The sequence below is a fragment of the Anoplopoma fimbria genome, chromosome 12 (genome assembly GCF_027596085.1).
Source record: "Anoplopoma fimbria isolate UVic2021 breed Golden Eagle Sablefish chromosome 12, Afim_UVic_2022, whole genome shotgun sequence".
NCBI lineage: Eukaryota > Metazoa > Chordata > Actinopteri > Perciformes > Anoplopomatidae > Anoplopoma > Anoplopoma fimbria.
This window is the reverse complement of record NC_072460.1, coordinates 6343603-6363668: the sequence shown is the minus strand read 5'-3', so window position 1 is coordinate 6363668 and position 20066 is coordinate 6343603. Positions and strand designations below refer to the sequence as shown.

Genomic DNA, 20066 nt, shown 5'->3' with positions numbered 1-20066 from the left:
GCGTTTTCTCTGAGTGTTAAATATTGCTGTGGATGGGTTTACATTGGAATGACTGGAAAGCCTGGTCTCATACAGATGCTAACGGAATCAGACAATCTGGAAATGAGACCCAGACTATATGCCTTGTTTTCGACCTTCTATAATACTTGTCATAAACAGGTGTAACAAGTAACTGTTTTTTTATTTAAGTGTGTTATTACAAGCCTACTGTATTTTAATTCTACTTTTGTCTTTTACCTTTTTATTTTGCAAGCAGGATCAGAGAGTTGAGATGCATTACTTCCTAAACTGTCAGTGTGTGACTGAGCACAGAGTACATGACTATTATAGTTCCAGGTTCAGGCTTACCACTGTCAAAATACCAAAATAGTGAGATCCTTTGATGCTGTAGAAGATGAATCACAACTGAAACCCAGAGACCGTTTATGTCCTGTCTGAAAGCAAAAGTCAACATTGACCTATTTTAACTTTTGTTCTGTAATTTACGAACTTACTAGCAAACCTACATCTGGTTGAGATACGTAACACACACATGTGTATTTTAACAACAAAATAACGTCAGACATAAATCAACATCGGGACCACTTTATTGCGTCACATTAAGTCGGTGTTAGGTTCATCCTATCAATTAGTCAGAGAACATTAAAGTCAGGAGTAGTTAAGAGCAGAATGTATCTACAAGAAAATGGGAAAACATCGGAGCTTTGCATACACAAGTAAGACACAAGCAACACTAATGTGCAAAGAACGTTTTTTGAATGTACAAAATGATAGCTCGCAACGTTAAAAATCATATTTCTCTTTTGCTTCTAAAAATGGATGCAAAATATAAATGGAGGTATCGAAACTTTCAGAATTTCCGGACAGCTGATGTGAATTTGATTTTTGACTTACTACAATCTTGAGAGTAGGTCAACAGTGGAAAGAAACACCACAAGTTAAAAAGAGTCTGTAAAAAGTCCCTTGCTTTCTCCTTTAAAAACTACACATGATGTTGTATCATATTAAGAGGGGCATAACCAGTATTATTCATATGTCCAAAAACAATTACCAACAACATGTGCAATAGATAATAAATTAAAAAATAAATTAAATTTGTAAAAAATAGTAAAAGACTTCGTCACATGTTGCATCACAGAGCGACGGCAATATGTTATTAAACATATTGTCTGATTTAAGTGTTGAGGGAAAGGGAAGAATTTCTAAAAGATGTAAGAAGAAGTGCAGCTTTGCTGAACACACTGCGAAATCTGGCATCCCATTGTTCCAACAGCTTATTATTCTGAAACCCCAACAGTCCGAAAAATGTCCTATTGGGGAGGAAAGCCCATTTGTCTGACAGCCCGTTATCCAGAAAACAAACAGTTTTCTGAAAGCCCTTTGCGCCGCAAACCCCCCAAAAAGCAGCATCGTTCTTATTATAATTGCAGAATGACGTCGTTGGATTTTTTTTTTCTTCTGTACTGGTGAAGGCATGACCCGCCGCTCTTCATCTTAGTACTCGTTGCCTTTGTTGGGTGGGTTGGTTAGGTTTAGGCATGAGGAGTTTAGGGTAAGGATATCAGGGTAGGCCAATCAGAGGCTGAGTTGGGCGGGTCATGCTTTGGCCATTATAGAAAAATGAAAAATAATACTGGGAAGGTCTTATGATCTAATTTTGCGTAATGAATGTTACATCAAGAGTTTGTGTTTTTGGAGCAATGGGCCTTTGAACAACGGGCTTTCGGTACACTTGGTCATTTTTCTGTCTATTGGGGCTTTGCAATAATGTGCCACTGTCAAAGTCATGGCTCTGTTCCATCAGCAGAAATGTTTGTGTGCAGCACTCATGACAACCATCCAGTATAGCCAGCTGTTTCCATGATTTTGTTCAGCAATAAAAGAAGCCCATAATATTAAAGGGTATTAGTTATAGTTACAGAGACTGTAATTGCCATGTGTGACTGCGGTGTATTTAAGCGGGCGAAGAGAAAACAAAGCTTTTTGGGTACTGGCTGCGTGGAAATCCAAAAACAGAAAATAGAGTATAGGCAAAAGCCGACACATCTTAAAAAATGGGGGAAAAAAAGAATAAAAATGAACTGGACATCTGTGAAATGCACCTATATGAAAGGTTAAATCAGAGGTGACTATAGAATATATGTTGCAGAATTACATCGCTACATATATTTTATAGTCACCTCTGATTTAATCAATAGGACTTTTTTTATGATGACCTACCTTAAGGAAAAAACTGTCAATCACACATAAAAAAAAAACATACATCATATGGAAGTAAAATATATTACACAAATGGAAAATGGGGAAGGGAAATAAATATTGAAGTGGCAGTAGAACCTACTGAGTCCTCAATTCCTTTGGGCTTTATTCATCTGTTTGTGCATTTATTATCTAATAAGTCAGGCTTGGTCTTTCAAACGTTATAAGATCTGTTTTCATTGAATTATTACAGATTGCAGTAGTGCTGTTATGGGTTTTGTCTGCATGCAGTTCATTTTGCTTTGCGCTTTTCTTTAGGACGGATCAGTTTAACTAGTTATCCATAATAATAATTGTCCGGGGTAATGTTTACAAAATTGATAAACACCCCTGCCTAAGAAAAGGAACATTCACAAAAGCAGTAGGTCATTGGAAAGAATTCATATACCACATCCTTGACAAATTAAAATCGATGCTTTCACAGATAGTCGATTTTCTGTTCAAACTACAGGCAGCAAATGCACAAGTGGCGATGTGAAGCTTAAAAAAACCCCCAAATCCAGGGAAAGTGTTTACACAGGACAACAAGCTAGCCAACAACAGCTAATAAAAACGTCACAGAGTAAGACTCGGTAGAATGATTTAAGGAAGATAAAAGCAGAATGGAAACATCCTTCCAATACGATAAGCGGTTGCTCGGGCCTCCGTGGCGCTTTGCCAGTATCCGTCTGTCCTTTATGTAAGACTTTGACGTATCGTGGAGGATATCTCCACAGCCGTCGACATTTAAGCCCTCGTTTTTCCCCTTTTTCGTCCTCGTCCAAGGTTTCTTCATCCAGCACGCCTACAGCAGAGGACTAATAAGTGTAGCTGGACTGTTCAGTGCAGTTTGTCAGGAAAACCTTCAACTCCACAAAGACAAGAAGATTCGGAGGAAGAACAAAACTCATATTGTGTCTCCTTTTAGTTTGAATGCAACATGGGAAATCCTTTACGAGAGAAGACATGTGTTTAAATGTGCTTCATTTCACATGTTCTCCTTTTCTATTTACCCATCAGCAGTGTCTCTGAATTCCGAGGGCGTCTCAGTGTAACTCCTGGACACGGGACAGGAAACATGGCACAGTATTTGTGATCCGGTTAAGATAATTTCGGTCAAAATGACGGCAAGATCACAGCATGTGCCACAATGTTCCTTAGTCCTCCCTCGTCTTGGGAAAAAAAAGGAAGGAGGACTTCACTCCAGGAGACAGAACCTTAGTCCCCGTCATCGTCCATCACTTCGAGGTCCTTTGGGTCATAGGTCTGTGACTTTGTTTTCTACAGCCGCAGCGATCTGTTGGAGCCGGTAACCGAGCTGCATCTTCTGGGCAGTGGCGTCCTCCTCGAGGGCTGTGATAATCTGACAGAAGAAGGAAAACCTTTAAGTTCACTGATTTAGACATTTACAGAATATTGTAGTTATTGTGTATTTACCTCAATAGGCTTATCATTTTTATCATACAAGTGAAAGTGAAAGGCTGAGAAGAGTTGAGCGACGTACAGTACATGTAATTGGATGTTTGCTAAACCCCTCCCCCCCCCAAAAGCAATTGTCCAGTTATAGCTTAGCAACTGTAACTATGCACGGCAGATGTGTGAAGCTGATTTCTGGTCAGGTTGGAGCAGTTTACACGAGTGAGAGAGATACTCTGCATTTAAAGAGTTTGGAGGGTGGTATCGTTTTATAGTTTCCATTAAATTCAACTAGAGTATCGGTAGGCCGTAACATAAGCTGGGGCGGCTGTGGCGTAGTGGAGAGCAAGGTAGTTCTCCAATCAGAGGGTCGGTGGTTCGATACCCGGCTTCGGCAGTCGATGTGTCCTTGGGCAAGACACTTAACCCCAAGTTGCTCCCGAAGGCTTGCCATCGGTGTGGACTGGATGTTGCATGAATGTTAGTTAGAGTCTGATGGTGGCACCTTGCATGGTAGCCTGTCATCAGTGTGTGAATGGGTGAATGATATGTAATATACTACTGACTGTAAGTCGCTTTGGATAAAAGCGTCTGCTAAATGACTGTAATGTAATATGTAATGTAATGTAATTCCTGGCTAGTGTTTTATTAACAACATTGGTGACATCAGTCCCAAGAACCACAAACCATAGACTGTCTATAAGAGGTGGACGAGGGTCATGGTGACATCACCCATTGGTATGTGGACTGCGTTTTGAAGTCTTGTCTTCGGCGATTTACTATATTGCAACATTTTCAGCCTACATTTTGTACAGAAGGAAAAAATGTATCAATCTGATGGGCTTTGAGAGCAAAATTAGGAGGCTAGATAAACAATTTTGTGTTACGTGTTTCAAGGAGGGTCCGCAAGGGGTCTGAGGCCTCCCACACCAGGCTGAGGCACATTGAGCATAAGTGTCAAAATGTATATTCATTTTGAAACTGTGATTAACCCTACCCAGACTTTAATAAATTGGAATACAGGGTTACTCACGGATCATGAGAACTGTGCCAATTCTCCTTATAATCAAGCAGCCAATGAAAAATCGGAACGTGACGAGTTTGAGTTAATTTGCCGACGTCCCACACTGTGACTATGAGAAGCTTTTTTCAACCTTTGGTGTCTAAAATGAAGGAGTAAATGTGTCACTGTGTCATGGTATACGGTATACTATAGGGGGTGGGGCTTATGTTACGTTTAATATTATTTACCTACTGCGCTGCTGTATTTTCGGCGCTTACAGAGATTCAATCACTTGGACATGCAGTCGAGGTGCATCACAAGCACAGCACGACTTGCTGCACAACCCGACAGTCGTGTTTTTGTACTGGCATTATACTTACTTGATCGTAGTATTTGTTGATGTACTTGTACAGCTCGTGTAAAGCCACCAGACAGTTGACCTCTGCGGCGTAATTCTGTTTTGTGAGAGTAAAAGAACGGAGAGTAAAAGAAAAGTCAGGGGGGGAAGGCTGTTAAAAGCTGCATTAGTTGACATTCATATTTTATTTCAAACTCCACATCTAGCTTGTCAGGCGCCCACCGACATGGAAACATTTCCAGGACCTGAAACGATTTGTGTGTTCAACCTTTAGCCTTTCATTCCAGCAAACTGGGGGAAAAAAAAAAAAAAAAAAACGGGTGACATACACGAGAGAGTTCCGCTAGAGCCGAGTTCATCTCCTGGTCACTGGCAGAGATGGTCTGACGGATGTCTGCATAGTACCTGCAGAGAGAGGGGGGAGCAAAGAGAGGAGGGTAGAGTCGTGTATGGAAAAGAACTGAAAGCTCTTTTATACTTTTTTATTGTTTTAAAGGAAATACCCTACACCTTGAATTTGAAATTAAACGGAGTTTGATTCCTTGAACCCCTTTATGGTGGTATTTAAATGGCACAAATTAAATTAATGTTTTTAATACTTTCATCTGAAACCTGAAATAACATTTTTTTTTGCTCCAGTGAACACAAACATTGACTTATATACACATGGGCTGTAATTTGGAGTGTTCTCCGGGTGATTATTCACGTTATACATAGTCGTTTCTGCCGCTGTCGTTATAAAATAATAATCAGAGCATAAATATGAGCAGGAACAGAAGTGTTGCCGTACGGATGAGCTATTCGGGCCATTGAAGTACATGTGTTGTACATTAAGATATACAGCTGCTCTGGAAAGGCTCGGCACAGCAGGCTTCTTTTAAAGGGGACATATCATGCTATCGTGCATCTTAAGAGCCTGACAACCACAAACTGTGAAATAAAGACAACGCCGTATTTTTCTCAAAAGCCAATCAGAGAATATTTTGTGCAAAAACGGAGCGTTTATAGATATAAAACGCACAAGGTATACTTAGACAGACGGTATGAGAAAAATAATGTGTTTTTTTAAACATTAAAGCATGTCAGCATGTTCTAATAGAAACCAGTGAGTACAAATGTATACTTCAAAATTAGCATGATGTGTCTCCTTTAACCTAAAGACTTAATCTAATTAATGCAAATAATGACAAGCTGAACAGCTTGTCCGACAGCATCGTAAAGTGATGTCAGAGTCTACGGAGTACATTTTTACATCACTGCAATATAGTAAGACTGTAATACAAGTCTTAAATGTATTGTTGGGTTACTTTAAATTAAGCCAGAAAATATGAATATGAAGGAAATATATGAAGAGACAAGAGTATAGAACACAGTTTTCTGCAGCCTTATCCTTTTTTTAAAATGTAGATAAGACTAATAAGGCTTATAAAACAGGACTATTTGTCTTGTAAAAATCTTGCCAAGCAATGCTTGAACACATCACCAGTGTGATCTGCAGGCTTTAATGCGCAGCAGACAGTAGCAAGTGTAGCAGTCTGCTCTCAGACCATCCATGCATGGAAGCCTCGGGGGCTGGGTCTACCCTCTGTCTGGCACTGACAGATTGTCCTCGGCCTCCCTCCCTCCCTTGTCTCTCCTCCAGAATGTTTTTCATGCCTGGGGTCAGTGGGGCAACTGGCCGCCATATTCTTACCTCTCCACCATCTGCTTGTAGCGCGGGATGTCTCTTGCATACAGCAACTTGTTGATGGGGGAGTCCTGTGCGAGGAAGAAGTATGGATGAAACGTGTCCCGGGTTTGTTTATTTGACAGCAGAGACACGGCGCTACAGAATAATAGGTTTCTGGACCATTAAAGGTGCCTTTAAATGATGAGCTCACCCGCCCCAGTTTGTGGTCGGCTATGGTGCAGGAGTCCATGAAGGTCTGGGCGATGACGGACAGCACGGCGTCCACGTGGTCTGAGGTCTGCACGTCGAAGATGAACTGCGGGTTCTTCAGGATGTTGATCCAGAACCGCAGCGGCAAACTGTTTGGCAAGGCAAGAAAGTTGACGCGCATATAAAGCAGTGATTCCCTTATTAGGTATATTAAGAAAGCATATTGATATGTAGCAGGAAAACAAAACAAAAAAAGAGATGAAGCTATTTGTTCAGTTTACGACCAGAAAGATGGAAGTGCTTTCACACCTAAACAATATGTTATCATTAGATATTTTTCTGACTGAATGAAAGAAACTACTAGTGTGAATGGGACCTAAATATATTGACAGTCGCAGTGGAAACACACACACATTTCTGCACAGTGTCTGGCTCACTCAGCCATCTTGATATATTCTAGTTATGTATTATAATACTACTATGTTATACCATATATACTATGTTCTACTGTTGTACTAGACTATATAATATGGTATACCTTATACTATGTCTCATATTGCATACTATATCATAATTCAACATGTTAAACTATGTTAAATGTTGGTGAAGATGCATGTGTTTGGGATAAATGAGACTTGGATTATACTGAGTTTTTTTAAAGGGATGTTTTAAATGAAACCTGTCCCCCCACATTTACTTTAATTCATCAAGACTTTTTGATTCTCCATTTATCACAGAGGCGTGAGAGGACAAACAAAGTTCTCTTGAAGAATTCATGGTCACTTTAATCACACCGCTGTCTCTTCATCATCACCGCTCACTTTACCGTGTGTCATTTGTCTCCAAACGCTCTTATAGCTTCTATGTTTATCCGAGAGTACGTACCTCCTATTATTTATTTTTGTTGCAACAACAGCATTTCCCTGCTGGGGATCAATAAAGATATATCTTATTTTATATAATCCTTTGATAAAAGGGTTCATGAGATATGGTGATATTTGTAGGAACCACCATAGATATTTCTGTAATGTTATAAGTAATAAAAAAGGACTAATAAAGCTCCGGCATTTCAAATGCATCTTCACAACAGCTCATAGTAAAAGCATGTGTGCTGATAACTGGTGACCAGTGACTAGTCCTTTGAATGAGCCGCTGCTGACCGGTTTACCTGTTGGTTTTCCAGATATGGATGGTCTCGGGGTCCACGATGTTGTGCTGCAGAGCCTGCTCGTCCAGCAGGTCGAAGAAGTATTTGACCGCCAGAGGGACGGGACGACTGGTGCTCAGGATCGCCGTGAACAAGTCGTCCACGAACTTCTGCAGCGTGCCCTGAGACGGAGAGGAGAGCAGAGAGAACCCTCATAGTAGTCTCACGCTGACTCACTTCTTACTTATCTACAGAGCAGCATCCCCCACGAAATGTTGACTTTTTCATCTACAAACATTTAGTCCTGCCTTGACGGACAGCTGTTGGGATCATCCGGTTTACCTTCATGGAGAGCAGCCGTGTGAGGTAGATCTCGGGGATGGCCTTTGCCCTCTCGCCGCCCCGCTCCTTCACGCTGCCCTTCCTGTTCTTAGGCAGGTCCGACTCCTCGCCGGCTTTCACCAGATGCCAGAGCCTCACTCCTCCCTCCTCCCCGTCGTCCAGCATGGGGGTCTCTGTTGAGAGGGGGACAACGGTTGGTTCAGTACGGCTGGTAGGATGAGATGCACTAAGCAAAGGGTGTTGTTAAAACTGTAAACTAACTATATATATATATATATATATATATAAATAAATAAAGATATTTGTGTAGATGTACAGTATTTGTGTATTAACGTGTAGATTGAAATGTGTCCCTTATTACTACCTAATCTCATTCGACACCCGTCTTTCACCCATTAACCGGATCTCACACGCACACAGGCACGCTAGCACGCACACACAAAACACACATACACATCCATCTATATACATTTTTCTGGACCTTCGTTTCTCTCTCTTATACTCTTCAGTCTAAACCTATGTTATTCTCCTCACTTTGCTTTTGTCCCCCTTTTTGTTTTTTGTCCCTGTCTTACTTGGTATAATTTCTTGGGTCGTACATGTGTTTATCTAAATATCTGCTCTTGTTTCTTACTCACTTTTCTACAAAAAAATCACCCAAAAAACAAACCGTGAACAGAGGAAAGGGGACCAACCATAAGTGGTTGAGCAGTTTTCACCAGTTTTGGTAACTTCAGTGTTTTGAAACGTTGTCAAATCGAGGTTCATATTTTTTGGGCAGCAAACATAAAAGTCTCAGCGTTAAAATGATGTATTAAATGCTTTTTTTTTCTCTGCTGTTTTAAAACTAACTGACTCAGCTCTCCCACTTCATCCTTAACCAATGCACCAGAACAACTGTAGTCAAACAGCGCCCTCCCCTGGTTGTTCCCGTTCTGTTCAGCTAACACACGACTGCATTCACTTGTACAGTGTTTTTTTCTGTCTGTAAATATTATATTTCAGTGTGCGCACAGAAAACACAGATGGATATGAGTGTGTGTTCGGGGTGAAGTTGCTTTTCTACAGCTTCTGCTGCTCATACAGTATGCAGCGTAGGGCAAACTACTTGTGAGTGTGTGAAAGTGTGGTTAGCTAAGCTCCCTGTAACTCTACATTAAATAAAGCTTCACTACACTGAAGAAACCCCCGGAGAATATTAATATTCTATATATTAACCCTCTGAACCCCAAGCAGTTTCAGGCCGTCTTTTTGGTTCAGTCTTATGGAAACAGCCCAACCAACCATGGCTAGAAGTAGAGAGAAATAAAAAAAATATTTTGTGCAACATAACACAGTTATAATGTCATAAATCATAAAAAAAAAATCGAAGTTGAATATCTTTGTTAATTCATTTTACAAAAATTGCCAATCTATATATCTTACATTGTTCCAAGTGTACACAAGTGTTTCCAATGTTGGAAAAAAAAAATGGAGGCTCAACATGCTAAATAATAAGCTCCTGTCCTCCCCTCAATGCTCTGTGCTCAGCAGCCGGCAGTTCAGTCCAAGTTTCACTGAATCATTGTCACATGACTGTTGGTCTCTGCTGAATCTAACATGGCTTCATAGTTGCGCTGAGGAGCTCAGAATGCATTAATGCTTTTTACAGGATCTGGTTTCTTCAAATGGTTTGTTTGGGGCGAGTTTTAAATGAGACATGTGGAATAAAATGTTTTTGATGAAATATCACAATTTGATTGGGCAATATTGCATGATTTTTCGTTAAACCTGGAGGTTGTCTATATTGTGGGAGCAGGTTAAGTAAATGTAAAGTTGTTATCAAATCAAAAAAAATGAATGTTGGAAAAAAAATCTGAAAAGCCCTCCACCATTTTGCATGCGCTTTTCTAAGACGGTCTCTTTCTCATCATATTCCAGTCTCTTGTTCAGTAATGCAAAGTGTCAGCTTCATCAATCGATATCAGATTGGCTACTAGAAGTTTTCCGTTTCATAACTATTCATATCTGATTACTGTAGAGGTGCGGGGACACTCACTTTCTCCAGGCATGTAGTCGTGGCTGTCGTGGAGGTGGTTTTTGGTGTTCCTGGGGACGAGGGCCACGGTCGCTCCGTCGGGGACCTACGTCACAGAGTCGCATCACAACGTTCACACTTCCTGTTTAAAGCAATGTGTTGTGGACATGTTTTACCATTTGTGTGATGAGCTCTTACCTTGTAGTGTTGCAGTGTGTTGAGCCGCTTCCACAAGCCCTGCACTACTGATGTCAGATCCTCATCTGATAGGATCAGGTGACCCGCGACACCTGAACGCCACTCTGGAGGGGAAAGAAAGAAAATGTTTACGTGACATTGTGTTCTGCTTTTTCCAGAACACTAAAAATATGTGTTGTGAAATGAACTGGACTTACCGAGGTGTAAGGAGTCAACGTGTGGCCTCTGGGAAAAGGAGGTTCCCTTCCAGGTTTGCTCCAGGAGTTTCTCTTTCACCTGGGTGATGGTGTCACAGTCCAGGACTTTGGCCGGAACCGTCTGCGTGGTGGTGCCTCCGCCGGCGGCTGTAGCTGGCATCACTACGTTTAGGGTCTGGACACATTAGGAACAGGTTAATGGTGGAAAATATTGGAATAATGCCATACTGAATTTTTCGTTGGGATGTGTGTGTAGTTGTGCATAGTGGTTTGAGTTTAACTAGTCATCTTTATTTATCAATTCATGTCATCCAAATTTGAATACGCAAAAACAAACAAAAAAATGTAATATTGCTGTTTGATGTTTAATTTGACCCCCCACTTTATATAATACAACAGTAATTCAAAATAAATATGTTCCTGAACATTTAAATAATCTAGCACAAAGTAATATTTAACATTTCCAATTTGTTTGGAATAAATAAAAAGTGGTACTAATAGTACTTAAAGAAGGCCAACCATTTTCTGCCAGCCCGGTTTTCTTGTGTATTTTTCAACCTTGACTCGCAAGCTGGACCTGGAATTTCAGTCCCATTGGTCCAGCATTGATCAAGAGTGCTGGGTCTCCAGCCGTTAAAACGGGCTTCACTGTAATCCGTCAATGTACGTCCACTAAAAGTGCTCGTTTTTTTTACCAGTGAGAGGCTCAGATTGTTATTTTAAGTGTCGGACAACATTATGGAAAGAAACCTACAGAGAATTAAACCTTTTTCTTTTTTATTAAACCTTTTTAGCTTTATCTGGTTTGTCTCATTCAAGGAGTTATGAAATCTCACATTGCATCCAGATTGTTGAAATCAGCAAAATATTCAACCATGACAATGACCTATCTTTTAAATAACACTAAGCCTACACTCTCTGTACTCAAACACAACTAACTGACAAACTCTCCCTTTTGTGTCCACCATGTCTCCCTGGAGCGAGTCACCTCTCGTGAGATTTAAGAACGAGACCTCTCTTGAGCGAGACTTGGTTAAGACAAAAGGAAAAGATAAAGGTTTCATTTCTTTGTAGGGTTCTTTCTATAATGTTTTCAGACACTTAGAATAACACTCTGAGCCCGTCAGTGGGAAAAAAACAAGTACTTTTAGTTAACATCAACGGTGAAGAATTGACAGATATGATTACATTGCAGCTAGTTTAGCGGCTGCAGCATTCCGCATGGGGAAATATCAAGGTTGAAAAATACCCAAGTTACACTTTAATGCCATAAAAATTAAGAAAAAGAGTCACCTATATTTAAGCAATATACAGAACAGATTCTCTTCGTGTTATTGCCACGACTCTGACATTGTTAACATATTAACCCAGCCTGTGTAAATATACTTTATAGTGGGTGTTCTGACCAGAGTGCGGTACTCCACGTCCTCCCGCAGCAGCCTGTTGTCGTTCAGCGTGTACTTGGCTTTTCCCGTCACGGCGTCCACAGGACCCTTGTCCACCTGGTGCTTTATAGCTCTGAACAGCATGTAGAAGGACTCCCCTGCTGATTCCTGGGCCAAGCAGGAAAGACGGAAGGTCAGCAATGTCCTACCACTACCACCACAGAACTTCATTTAGGAGTCGTTCAGTGACTGTCCTGACCGAGTCCTTCACTTCTGAGTGGCCACGTTGCTAAGTTAAATATGCGCTTGCTTCAATGGAGAGTTTTTGTGATGCATGTTATAATTGTAAAGTGTTTCTAAGTGAAAAGATGTGTCATTTGTGTATTATAAAAATGATAACATTATTGATTGTTGTGGACAACTTGCAACAACAATGTTGTGATTTAGTAAGAAATAGAAACAGTTAAATAACATCTATTAATACACATAAAACCATTGGTCAGTGGTTCTCAACCTGGATGTTTGGGGCTTAAGCAAGTGTCCCAATATAAATAATAGAGGTCTGTAGATAAATTAAAAATATATAGTTTTATATTTATATTTATATTTAATTTTCTCAAATTTATGTTATTTTCTGACGAAATAAATAATTTCCATACAGACTTTTTTTACTGATCTCTGGCCAGGTGTAGAAAATACTAGTGTACATACCCTCAGAAAGGTAAACAGACAGATGGACATCCAGTTCGTCAAAAGCTTCTCAACCACTGATTCCGTTCTGGGAAAAAAAGGAAAAAAGTTAGCACATGATTTACGGATGAATGTGCTAAAGGCACCTTGATGATCGGACAACCTCACCTCCTGAGCATCAGCTTGGGGTTCTTGGCCACATACTGTTCCACCAGATCGTTGAGCAGTGTCTTCAAGATGTCAGTGAAGTACTCCAGTTTACCGTGCAAGGCTACGGTCAGCAGGGAGGCCACGTAGGCCCGGTCCCTCGGGGAGAACGTCCGCTGGACCTCCAGAGTGTGATAAACTGGGGAGACAAGGGGTATAAGAAGATTATTGGGAAAATCTGTATTACAGTTTCTGTCTATTCTATTGGCCCTAATTCTGAGAAGAAAGGACTGGATATTGATGGGAAGATCTTTCCCAATAACAAACTGCTCTTATTCATTAACCTGAAAAAAAAGTCATAGCCCTGTTGTCTGACCTTGGTGAGGAAGAGTTTGCTGTTGAGCAGATTGGACAGCTGAACCAGCCCTTGCTCCACGGTCTGCCTTCGACTCTCAGGGACGTCCAGATCTCGTCTCAGAGGCGACTCCTGGTGGCCGGGGAAGAAAATGCGCTCTGCGTACGCCCGGTAGTCCAGGATGGGGATCCCAGAACCCACCAAATCACTGGACACGTCCATCATCTCCGTCATCAAGTCTGAAGGAGGGGGGTGGGGGGAAATTAATGAGGGGTCCACTTTGTGTATCTTTCCTGATGTCTGAAAACTGGTGAGCTGATGTTATTTTCTAAAAGTGAAGAGGACCGTACCTGTGAACTCCTTCTTACACCGGTCCCTCACACTGGTCTCCAGGTTCTCCAGCTGGATCTGCACCTTCTTGTAGTCCCTCATGGCCTGTTTGCTCTTCCTCCTGACAAACGACAGTGATGCAGACAACATTTAGGTCAAGAGATAAACCAGCACTGTTTTATTAGAAGAAGAAGAAGAAGAAGAAGAAGAAGAAGAAGAAGAAGAAGAAGAAGAAGAAGAAGAAGAAGAAGAAGGACAAGGAGAATGATGGAAGAAGAAGGAGAAAAAGAAGACAGAAGTACAAGAAAGAAAAAAGAAGATAGAAGGGAGAAGATAGAAAAAAGAAGAAATAAGAAGGACAAGAAAGAAGGAAGGGGAAGATGAAGGAAGAAAGAAGGAGAAGAAAGAAGAGAAAAGATGAAGGAGGAGGAGGAGGAAGAGGAGAAGGAGGAGGAGAAGAAGAAGAAGAAGAAGAAGAAGAAGAAAAGAAGAAGAAGAAGAAGAAGAAGAAGAAGAAGAAGAAGAAGAAGAAGAAGACGGTTAACAGTGACTTCTGGATAGTTTACTTCTTTTCAGGACAGGGTAGAAAAAAAACGTGGAGCCTTGCTGTCAATTAAAGTTCTCAGAGGAAAAAATAAAAACCAATAAAACCTAAAGAAGAGCTTGTTTGACTGCTAATCATATTCCAGCTCCTGGACATTTTAGCCCGTTGAGGACTGTAAGATAAAGTCAGGTCCAAAGACCAAACGCCGTCTGTGTCTACCTGTATATGAGGACTATGATGAGCACAATCAGAGCCACTATGGAGGCTCCCACCCCGACTCCAACCTGAGCCTCCAGAGGAAACGTAGACTGGGCCTGGCTGTCGTACTGCACTCTGCCCAGAGAGAAGTTCAGATTCCCCATTTTCACCTGGAAAGCACAATGACAGACTTTTTTTAAAACAGCAAACAAGAGAAAAAGAGATCAAGATGAACGAGTTTGAATCAATGCAATCACGCTTTGTTGTTCCTCTTGCTTAACCTACAAAGAACATAGTCACTGCAGTTTGCTCTCCCGCCTGAAGTACACAAAGCGAGGTTTGCACCTGTATTAACAGGGTTGTGTGGCAGCTATCTAACAGAGCCATTACATTTATCCATCTTTTTTATTTTTTTCTGATTGATGTCGTCATAACATATGATTACAGACATTGAACGCTTCATTTCGTGAACCTAAATAAAAGCTGTAAATGTAAAAGGCTTCAGTAGGGTCACACCGAGTGTCAATGTGCAACTTGAGTTCCAGGTTCACGGTGACATTTACTCACCGTGAACTCAGGCAGACCGTCCATGCCGTCCTGTTTTTTGCCAGCGTTGACCGAGGGCTGCTGTGCCGGCGGCTCACAGTACAAGTGGTTGTGTGTCAGGGTCTTCACAGAACACACCCCCGCCCCTATCCGAGCCTCCACCTCATGCTTGTAGATCGCTAGGTCCAGGTTCTCTCCCTGGAGCGGTGTGACAGGAAATGAGTGAAACTACGATATTTACTACATATATATATAGGGAATGTCAGTGCTGGTAATTATTACAACATTACTGCATTGCAGATATCGGCGCCCACCTCAACGGAGATGATGCTGCCGGGTTTGTGGTGGTACGGTTTGCTGGGATCGTTCTGGTTCAGCATGTAGAGCTGTGGGTTTGGCTCGTAGCTGAAGGCCCCGTTCCCCACGGAGCTGAAGTCAAAATGGAGGCTGTCCAACAGGAAGTGAACTTTGACCCTGGCCCTCCTGGCCTCCGGACCCACCGCGGGAGTTGGACACAGGATGAGGGAGGAGCTATTCACTGTGCAGCGAGACTCGTACTGGAGGGGAGGAGCAATAAGACTAGGGATATTACTGACATTTTAGAAAGATGAGCTTCTTAAGGAAAGAATATCATATATATATATATATATATATATACACACACACACATATACAATTTTTTTAAGCTCATTTACTAGGTTTAAATAAAACCATATAGATGCACACTGTTGTATGATTCTTACCTGTTTGACGTGACAGAGCGTACCCTCGGGGCAGTCCGCCTCCGGGACGATCCTCCTCCATCTCTTCAGTGGCCCTGGACCCTCCCGTCTTATGATCGGGCTTCCTTTGCTCCTCCCTCTGACGCCCCGTCTCCTCCTGGGAGGGAGAGTATCGGGGGGACTGAGGGTCACCCTCATTTTGGGCTCCTGGACCACATCCAGGTTCTGACCGGAGACCCTGATGATTCGGCCTCCGCTGTAGGAGAAAAAAAGTGAAGAAAAAGAATGTCTTATTCCTTGTATTTTATGTTCATGACCTCTAGAAGACGGATCAGGACGGACAATTTACTTCTTCAATATGCTTCTGCGTCGGGCAACAAGCTTAAGATGGATTATCTTTTCACCATAGTTAAAATCTATAATATGTACATGGTCAAGATGGCTTCATTGAGCCTGATAATCACCTGAGGAAGCTCTTGGACGGAGCAGCCATCGAGATGTTGGGGTTGTGGGTGTAATGATACACCAGACCCTGTAGGTGGCGCTCCGTGCCACCAAACCGCACGGTGATGCCATGCTCTCCCGTTCTGTTGCTGCCTCTGGTCAGACAGATGATCTGATCCTCCTGGATGTTGAGCCTGAACAGAGTGTTGTTGTTTTTTTTTTTACCCATTTTATTCCAAATATTAATCACAAAGAGAAAGTTTTATTTTTATAACTCAAAAAAAAGTCTTAATTCACGATCAATCAAAGACACTTACACCACGCACGGCACTCCTCCGATCAGGACGCCGACCTCGCTCTGGTGTCCGGTACTCAGTCTCCGGCCTCTGATGGTGAGAGAGGAGCCCCCCGCCTTGGGCCCTCTTTGTGGGAAGATGCCGCTCAGTACGGGATCCTGGTGGCGGGAGAGACGAGGAGAAGATGGAAGATATAGGATGAAATGTAAAAGATCCACAAGAGAGGGAGAGAAAAAAAAAAAAAAATACAAATCAATAATCTGATACCGAGCGGGTGATTTATCGGGGAAGATAAAAGAGACACAGGGGCATTCTGGGAAAACGCTAGAAGGTCGCCTCACAGCCTGCTTAATACATCAATTAATTTGCTTGTCACTTTGGCTAATTAATGAAGTCAAACCTGCAGTCCTCGTGCTGTTATGGTAATGAGGAGACGTGCTGCTGTGACTTTAGTGTGTCGCAGTGGTTCACTTACATTTAACACGCCACAGTTCAGAGGGCTGGCTGATTAACAATAACCGTATGGGAGCTGTTTCAGCAAAAAAAACACTGTTTCTAAGCACTTTGTTGATTCCCTAACATGTTTTCTTTCATCCAAAATACACATTTAAGCGTTCATTCTTTTTACTTTGTCTATTTGCGTCTATAGATGATGCCTCGTTTGTATAACTTGAAACATAACAGATATCTAATAGTTCATTTTTGGAGCCTATTCACTTCTCCTGTCTTTAAAATGAATGGAACCATACAATACATATCTTTAAAGGCTGTTTTTTTTCTCAGACCCTGAGTCAGAAATATCCTCTTCATTAGCACTTAGATACACCCAACGTTCCAGTTTAATTCCTCTCTATATTCTGAAGGTTTTGACAGAGGGGTTTGTTCATATATCATTCATAGCCTGATTTATAGATTCTTTTATTCCTAAAATGATGGTGAAAATATATTTGACAGACAGTATTTTCTTGATTTATGGAGTGATACAAAGACAAGTAAAAATGAACCTGGCTTTATCAAATATTCAGATTTCTGTTCAGGAAATGTAGGCAATTTCCCACATATTTATTAAGATACTAGATACTAGATAGATCACAGCTGTATCGATTCTCCAAATGAGGCATTACAGGCCTAGTTTAGAGAAAACACTAAGGTGCTCCCCTCTCAGTGAGTCTGTTCTGGTCAACACCTTAGAGCGATAATCGCTGCTTATGAACTGCGTGTGAAAATGGCCCAGAAATGTTTTTTAGCTGCTTGTTTACTTGCTGCAGCATAATTATGCGAACCTGCTAGACCGACGGGCTTGCTGAAAGGGTGCAGCAGAAGTTTCTGTACGTATTCACTGGGTTTGCATGCACTTAAAGAGGCAAGACTTTATTGGCTGCATGGAAGTGAAGTCTGATCAAATTCCTCAAGTGATCAAGTCAATGCTGCGTTTAAGGGTCAGCTGTCAAAGAGGTGTTTTGAGCTTTCATGCACAGCAACGCCACGAGTGATGTCAACTCTTCGGGGGCGTTTCAAATCTCTTATTTGATATTTCCTCTCTTGAACCGGTCTGCGCCCCCCCCCAACTCGATATTAAATATTTGATTAATCGGTGTGATCTTATGCATATCCACACAGTGGGTTTCACACCAGAGTGAAAACAGATTTATTATTCCCACTATTAACATTTTTTTATGACTACAACTCAAGTCATAGCGAGGGAAGGGAGAAGAAGAACTTTTTTACATAATTTATCCTCATTTTACATTCAGTCAGGCGAGGCTGACACTTCCTGAGCGTCGCGTTTTGAGAGCGAGCTACAAAATGTTCATTTTCCCTGAAACATTCAGTCTAATAAATAATTTCCAAAAGATACCGTGATCATATTTTGGGTTTTTAAATAATGAATTTGCAACCAGAATATCAATAAATAGAGACACAAATCATGAAAAAATTAGAAATGGACACAGTACACAGTCTAAATACGGAATGCAAGTTGATATTCATGTACAGTGTTTTTTAAACAGGTAACAGGCTCCTCTGACAGTGATACCTGGGTGTTCTTATTAGTTGAATTTGACAGTTGAACTGTGATTACAGATCTGCAGCAGTTATCACCTAATTTGCATTAACAAATAAATATAAATGAATAAATATTGAGGCGTTTACCTGGAAGCTGAAGATCTGAGCGGACAGTCCGAGTCCTCCTCCCCTCACTTTGACGGAGGCCTGGCCGCTCCTCTCTCCTCCGCTGCTCGTGGTCTCGCACACTATCCTGCAGGGTCAAGAGATATCATCGTCACTATTATCACTACAATCACCACCACCAACAAGTCAAGTTGCAGCTCGTCCTAAATGTCATCACTTCGCAATTTTATCTTATCTTACGTTTCGGTGATTTTGAGGTCACAGTGACCTTTGACCTCCAAATTCTAGAAAAAATGTGCCTTTAAATGCCAAGTGGCCGTTTCTTCAAAATTTGAGGACGTTCCCTGAAGGCGTTCCCTGAGATGTCCCTAGGATGGGACAGATGTGAGGTCAAGGTGACATTGACCTTCGACCTTTAAATTCCAATCAGTTTGTCCTTGACTAAAACAACGACTCGCCTCGAGGAGACTTCGTATCTGCTGTGGATGACACTGCAGAGGACCCCGGCCACCGTGACCGAGTTCTGGATATCTTCGGCTCTCTGGCCGAGGTTGGAGCCCGAAATGGTCACGACCGTCCCTCCCTCCACGGGACCGGATACCGGGTCCAGCTGGAACACAAAGATGACCAGAAAGATGAAACGTACATCCTGATTGTTGCTTCAGCATAAGTCCAGTAGGGATGTAATGATGCAGTCTAATACATCAAAAAGTTGTGTTTTTGAATGACAGAAGCACAGAAGTTTTTGGACATGCTGCAAGGTGGATCTTCATGTGTTTAGTAAAAGACTGACATGAACTGAACGGAAGCAAAGCATATCAACAAGAGGAGTTCATATCAAGTTTAAAAATCAGCCCATCTGAGCTGTCACACTCAGGGTTGGTGCAAACGGTCACAGAAAATATCCAGATGGGGATAAAAGAGACCGTAAAACCAGTCCAGCAGTCAAAACAGACATAAACTTATATCATATTCTATCTGAAAACTAACTTGATACTTCTTCCCCATCTCTCATGTACGGAAGCCCTTGGAGGCAAGTGTGAAAAACTAAATAGATTAAATAATTCAGTTGATCCCTTTTCTAAGTCTGATCTAAAAAGAAAATGTTCTCCCCTTGACTCCTCAGTTAAGAACGGGTGTAAAAATAAAAGGTTTTTGGCCAATGTTTGTGGTCACTTTCTTTTTTGTTTATCTGTGAAAACAGGTGTTTGTTATTGTAGTTCTCATTTCCGCCATGTTCTTAATAGGACAAAAAACATTAATGTTTTATTAACAGCTGATTAGCGCTTTTTAAAAAAACATATTATTTTAGATATTTACATATTACTTTTGTTTAAAGTGCAGAGTAACATGAATGCTTTTTCCTATTTAGAACATGGGAGTAGTGCTGCAATGTAGCCTCTTGTGGCAGAAGTGAGTATTACAACAACAAACACTTGATTTTACTTTTACAAATCGTTTAATTTTTTTTTCCTTAGAGGCCT

At 41.3% G+C, this 20066-nt stretch overlaps 1 protein-coding gene across 1 annotated transcript in view; it reads right to left on the bottom strand.

Moving 5' to 3' along the window:
- Window positions 1-580: 580 nt before the first annotated feature.
- The window catches only part of plxnb1a (plexin b1a), a 69363-nt gene continuing 49877 nt past the window's right edge, over window positions 581-20066 (bottom strand). The window contains exons 16-38 of the mRNA XM_054608762.1: window positions 19041-19192; window positions 18604-18709; window positions 16474-16610; window positions 16177-16350; window positions 15734-15968; window positions 15305-15547; window positions 15012-15188; window positions 14466-14614; window positions 13723-13823; window positions 13381-13611; window positions 13039-13216; window positions 12892-12958; window positions 12202-12348; window positions 10796-10970; window positions 10599-10702; window positions 10422-10506; window positions 8384-8556; window positions 8063-8223; window positions 6896-7043; window positions 6709-6773; window positions 5345-5420; window positions 5038-5112; window positions 581-3601 (exon numbers count right to left, since the gene is read on the bottom strand). Of these exons, the coding sequence (XP_054464737.1) occupies window positions 3497-3601; window positions 5038-5112; window positions 5345-5420; window positions 6709-6773; window positions 6896-7043; window positions 8063-8223; window positions 8384-8556; window positions 10422-10506; window positions 10599-10702; window positions 10796-10970; window positions 12202-12348; window positions 12892-12958; window positions 13039-13216; window positions 13381-13611; window positions 13723-13823; window positions 14466-14614; window positions 15012-15188; window positions 15305-15547; window positions 15734-15968; window positions 16177-16350; window positions 16474-16610; window positions 18604-18709; window positions 19041-19192 (3264 nt within the window). The 3' untranslated portion in view covers window positions 581-3496. The remainder of the gene's footprint in view (window positions 3602-5037; window positions 5113-5344; window positions 5421-6708; window positions 6774-6895; window positions 7044-8062; window positions 8224-8383; window positions 8557-10421; window positions 10507-10598; window positions 10703-10795; window positions 10971-12201; window positions 12349-12891; window positions 12959-13038; window positions 13217-13380; window positions 13612-13722; window positions 13824-14465; window positions 14615-15011; window positions 15189-15304; window positions 15548-15733; window positions 15969-16176; window positions 16351-16473; window positions 16611-18603; window positions 18710-19040; window positions 19193-20066) is intronic.